Genomic DNA, 6,036 nt, shown 5'->3' on the forward strand with positions numbered 1-6,036 from the left:
AATTTGTTGTATACTTGAAAATTACTAAGAGTATATATTAAGTGTTCTCACCACAAAAAAATGATATGTGAGGTAATGCATATGGTAATTAGCTTTATTTAGCCATTCCACAATGTAGACATATTTCAAAACAGCATATTGTATAACATATAGGTATAAATTTTATTTGTCAATTTTAAAAGAATAATAATAATAAGAAGAAGAATTTTAAAATATGGGTTAGAGGCTTTGCAGATGCTACTGCTTCTCGGAGTCTCCCGCTACTAACCATGGTCAACCCCACCATGTTCTTCTATATCGCCATCGACAGCGAGCCCTTGGGCAGCATCTCCTTTGAGCTGTTTGCAGACAAAGATCCAAAGACAGCAGAAAACTTTCCTGTTCTGAGCACTGGTGAGAAAGGATTTGGCTATAAGGGTTCCTGCTTTCACAGAATTATTCCAGGGTTTATGTGCCAGGGTGGTGACTTTACACGCCATAATGGTACTGGTGGCAAGTCTATCTACGGGGAGAAATTTGATGATGAGAACTTCTTCCTGAAGCATACAGGTCCTGGCACCTTGTCCATGGCAAATGCTGGACCCAACACAAACGGTTCCCAATTTTTCATCTGCACTGCCAAGACTGAGTGGTTGGATGGCAAGCATGTGGTCTTTGGCAAGGTGAAAGAAGGGATGAATATTGTGGAAGCCATGGAGCGCTTTGAGTCCAGGAATGGCAAGACCAGCAAGAAGATCACCATTGCTGACTGTGGACAACTCTAATAAATTTGACTTAAATGTTTTATCTTAACCACCAGACCATTCCTTCTGTAGCTCAAGGAGAGCACCCCTCTACCCCATTTGCTCGCAATATCCTGTAATCTTTGTGCTCTTGCTGCAGTTCTTTGGGTTCCATATTTTCCTTATTCCCCTCCACATCTAACTGGATTGCAGAGTTAAGTTTATGATTATGAAATAAAAGCTAAGTAACAAAAAAAATACGGGTTAGAAAAGATTATTGGGGATTGTTCCTAGCTTTTAAAGTTGATGTCATGAAAAGCAAACATATCCATCTTACCACAAAACTTTTCTTATTGCCACAGTTAAAGGTGGAATCATGGGCTAGAGGGAATACTGTCATGATCCAGGGCTAGAGGGAATACTGGCATGATCCAATCTAGCAGATCTTAAACTCTTATAAAAATTTCAGAAAGGGACAAAATAATTCAGAGAAAGGATATGAAAATTCAGAATTCATAAACTAGTTACTGTGTGCCTATGAGACACCTTGAATCATAAACCAGATTCATCCAAGAAAGCATTTCTGATTATTAATCCATAAATTCCAATACTATAATGAAATCAGATAGCAATAACTTATTTCAGATATAACAACTCAGAGGTTATGTACCTTGTCTAAGGATAACAAACATGGCATTTAGAAGCTGAGACACATGAAAGAAATTCTCAGTCCTGCCTTTTAATAAATTTATAAAGACCATATGGCCTTGGTTGCCACAAAAATAAATCAGTAGCTATTTAGGGTTAAGTAGTTGGCTTTTTTCTAACTAACTTATAAATGAAACCATAAGCCACATGAATGACAATATCATTAAGAAGGAGGTAATAGAAACATGAGCTTTAAGTAAAATGTTCACTTGTTTTAAATTAATTCACTTTACCTGAGCTCTAATCTAGATATTGATACAGAAGGTCATTTACTTTACTTTTTAAAATATCTAAGAATGTAACATAAGGAATTTTGATACTGGATTACCTTGTGTTAAAACATAGCACTTACTGGTGAGATACAGCATCACACCTATACTTTCTAGATACTATTTAGATCCATAAGAAGAATGAAGACATATGCTCAGGAAGTCAGCTGACTTAGAATAAATTCTTTTCCTGAAAAAGTGTAAAAGGAACAGTGGATCTATGGCAGAAGACAGACCCCAAACAAAACACCTCTCTTCCCAAAAAATCATGGCATCAATGCCATCTAAGAAATGTTTTCTCAATACCTACGTCTGTCAGCATTTTTAACATATTCCACTTGGCAAGGTACAAAGAGCAGGGAACACACTGCAACACATCCCCAGTGTTCTAATGCAAGACAACAGCAAAATACAATTTGTTTTACAGTCAACATTGTTGGAATATATCAATTGGCCAAGCAATGGATACTGATAGAATGTTGAGATTAAAGAAATTTTCTGTCCTTTCATGCATGGGATGCTTAGTTTAAAGCAAGAAAAAAAATAGTTGACAAAATTTGAAGAGGAGAAAATAAAAACTACTGCAGTAGAAAGATGCTTAACCAAACTGAGTTGGAAAAAATATTTTGGGAATAATTATTTTACTGTCAATTTGCTTATAATTTTCATGGCTGAATGTGCTCTGAAAATTATACCTTTGATTTTGTTCCAACGTAATGCCAGTTATTATCTTCTACAGCTATTCATCATGTTTACCAGTCATGTGTATCAGTTAATAGGCCCTTTTGATTTCAGTACAAATTATGTGGAAATCAAGGTTTGGAATTACCAAAAAAGATTTTTCCCTTTCCTGACTGAAAACCACTTACCTACAAGCTGAATTAATCTCACCGAGGTAAATGTCTGTCAACAAGAACCTAAGAGAGACAACTTTGGCGTGAGTCCCTTCCTGCCCTGCCTTGGCTCTACCCACTGTTTCCCTCAACTGCCTTTTCCTCCCTGCACTTTTTGAGCCTATGCTTCTCCCAGCTGCTGAGGGATCCCACCTTCCCTGCTAAACTAATGTCTCAACAACACTTTTTTCTTTAGTGTTCCCTTCCCTCAGGGTCTTGCTCTCTGATTTTTAAGATGAAGACAAAATATCATATAACTGGATTACCTAGTAAGGGAAATTTAACATAGTAGTTAAGAGTTCCAGCTCCAGAGTCAGACTGAAATATGTTAGAATTTGCTTTGTACTAGCTGAGAGATTTGTGGGCAAGCTATTAAACCACTCTGAGCCTTGGTTTTCACATTTCTAAATGGAGATAATGATACTTACATGACATGTTTGTTGGGAGGAATGACTATAGCAAGGTAAGAAAGTGCCTGATTCTCACATTTTGGCTTGGGTATCTGGGTTCGAGGGGAAGATGATGAGTTTTGAAGATACATGGTTTGTGGTGCCTGTGAGTCATCAAGATAGCACTGTCCCTGTGTCCATTGAAAATATTGGTTTAGAGCTCAAAAGAGAGAGGTAAGAGCTGGAGATGCAGCCCAAAAAGTCATCCGCCTATGCTGATTCCACAGAAGTGGATTGGATTGTCCAGGAGAAAGATAAAAAGTGAGAAGAGCAGAGGGCCATGTTCAGGACTCTGAAGAACAGCAACAATTAAGGGGTGATCAGAGGAAAAGGATCTAGCAGAGGAAAGTGAAGAAAGGCCATGAAGAAGAACCAGTAGCAGTGTCATGTCAGTAACCAAGGGAGGAGAGAATTTTGAAATAGGGTAGTCAATAGTGTCAAATACAACAGAAGTGTCAGCTGAGATGACAATATTAGTTTATTGAATTTGACAGGCATGAGTCAATGACTTTTGCCACTGTTCTAGTGGGGTGATGGGGGGAGAAGCATAACTCTTAGACATGCATTTTTAAAGGTTATACATTTATTTTATTGCATATAGAAAGTGGTTTCTCTCAGTAGATTCCTTGGGTATCTTTCCATTAGAAGTGATTGACAGGTGCTAAGCAGATAGTCCTAGAGATGAGAGCCTGACAGTGTGAATTTACCTCCACAGAAAACGTTCAGGAAGGGAGCTTTGTTTAAACAGATTAAGCAACAGCTAATGATTCTGGTAATGTTGTCTCCTACTACATAAAAGGAGAAGCTAGTTTGTGTACAGTGTGGTTAATAATGAATTTTAAAACTTTAAATCTTTTGGCCAGGCGAGGTGGCTCACACCTGTAATCCTAGCAGTCTGGGAGGCCGAGGTGGGAGGATTGCTTGAGGTCTGGAGTTCAAGACCAGCCTGAGCAAGAGCAAAACCCCATCTCTACTAAAAATAGAAAAATTAGCTGGGTATGGTGGCATGTGCCTGTAGTCCCAGCTACTCAGGAGGCTGAGGCAGGAGAATTACTTGAGCCCAAGAGTTTGAGGTTTCAGTGAGCTGTCATGAGGACACTATGCTCTAGCCGGGGAAAACTTAAAATCTTTCTTGGCGTACACTGATTATAATATAGTATAGGATTAAATGATCATGTTTGTTTTAACCTCGATTTTAGCCCACCCAAATAGTGAGTTCCGTTATGAAAACTGCAAGCTACTAATTAAGCATACAAGTAGAAAGTATCTTTTCCTTCATTCAGTTGAATCTATTAAATAAATAGGGCCACAGGCAACACAGCTGAATCTTATAGCCTAGAGCTCTTTTCCATAAGGGCTTGTTGCATGAAGCTAGGTTAAGCTTGTTGAAAGGAAGAAATCATGTCTTGCAAGAAGTAGTTGAAAGAACTAGAGATATTTCGACTGCAGATGAGCTGACTCTGAGGAACAGGAGCACATCTTCAAACACGTGACACGTGAAAAAAGGATTAGAAAGTTCTTCATGACCCAAAAAACCATTCTAGGACTCATAGGTGGAACCTAAATAAAGATAAATTAGCACTCAGTAAAGAAAAGTTCCCATTAGTAATAGCTGTTCAAAGATAAATGGGCCACCTCAAGGGCTAGTAAAGTTCCCCACCACTAGAAGGATCCAAGCCAGAGTCAAATGGCCATTTATCTCAGATGCAATAAAAACAATATAGCTGGATCAGTTAGGATCAGTTTCAGTTGTAGAAAGAAAGAAATCAGAAAACAAAACAACAATAGCTAAATAATATAGATATTTTTTTTTCTTTCATGAGAAAGAGGTTTGGAGGTGGGTAGTCCAAATCTGCCAGGTAAATCTACAGTGCCATCACAGACGCAGGTTTTTATCTTCCTGTTGTACCATCCTATAACGTGTCTTTTATCCTCAAGGACACCTCATGGTCTCTTGGAGTTCCAACCATCATGTCCTCCCCTCTGGGCCTGAAGGAAGAAAGGCAGAAAAACACAAAAGGGCCCCTCTTAACACTTTGACTGCCACGCTAGAAAAACATTCTTTTTCCCTTGGGGCTATGGTTTTTTATTACAAAAATAGAAATTTTTTTTTTTAATTTCAGCTCTTCATGGGGGTACAAAAGCTCAGGTTATATACATTGTCCATGTCCCGCCCATCTCCCTGAGTCAGAGCCTCAGGCGCGTCCATTCTCCAGACAGTGCGCCTGGCATTCACCATGTAGTCATTCCTCTAATTTAATGAAAATTTTGTTATTTTTCATTGTTTTCTCTGTGTGAGTTATGTGCAACTTGAAAAATACTTCACATGCCTCCCAAGGTGAAGAGACATGTGAGTTACATATGCTTCATGAGACCCCAGGCTCAAAACTAGCATGAGTTAAATACAACTCACATGGCAGTTAATGTGTTAAATGTGTTCACTCCGTTTTATAAGGAAGTCCCACATGACACCTTTGCTTACATATCACTGCCTAAAGGTTAGTCTCATAGCCTTGACTAGTTGCAAGGAAGGTAGGAAAATAGAATCTTTTATTCTGGGTAGAAATGTGTCCATCTGAATGTAGGCATTCTATGCCTAAATAGAAAGAAAAGAAGAGATGTTGGAATAGGCAATAGCTATCTGTGACACAACAGCCATCTGATGAGTTGAAATTCAAAGAAGTTTAAGATTCTTTCCAACCCTTAGATTGTGTGAGCTCGTAACAGAATTATGCATTAAGAGAGCTCTTGATCTGAAAGGTAAGACTGTCCTTATATGTATCCCCACGATCCATATAACCAGTTCCTTACATTAAATTTCCTCTGTTTTAAACACTTTCAGTGGTTCTCTCTTTTTCTGGTTGGACCTGGATTAATACAGTGCCTGAAACTATTAATCTTATTGTTAAAATCTCTCTTTAGAGAAACTCTGAGGAAATAAAACATAAAATAACCTGATTTTAGGGAAAAATAATTGGATAAGAAGAGATACAGA

The 6,036-nt window shown here is 38.2% G+C and overlaps 1 protein-coding gene across 1 annotated transcript; it reads left to right on the forward strand.

Moving 5' to 3' along the window:
• Positions 1–230: 230 nt before the first annotated feature.
• Positions 231–980, forward strand: LOC123628333 (peptidyl-prolyl cis-trans isomerase A-like). The gene has a single exon (XM_045537980.1). The coding sequence runs from the start codon at positions 270–272 to the stop codon at positions 762–764; it is 495 nt and encodes a 164-aa protein (XP_045393936.1). The 5' UTR covers positions 231–269; the 3' UTR covers positions 765–980.
• Positions 981–6,036: the final 5,056 nt, after the last annotated feature.

This window comes from Lemur catta, chromosome X, assembly GCF_020740605.2.
Source record: "Lemur catta isolate mLemCat1 chromosome X, mLemCat1.pri, whole genome shotgun sequence".
NCBI classification, from domain to species: Eukaryota; Metazoa; Chordata; class Mammalia; order Primates; family Lemuridae; genus Lemur; species Lemur catta.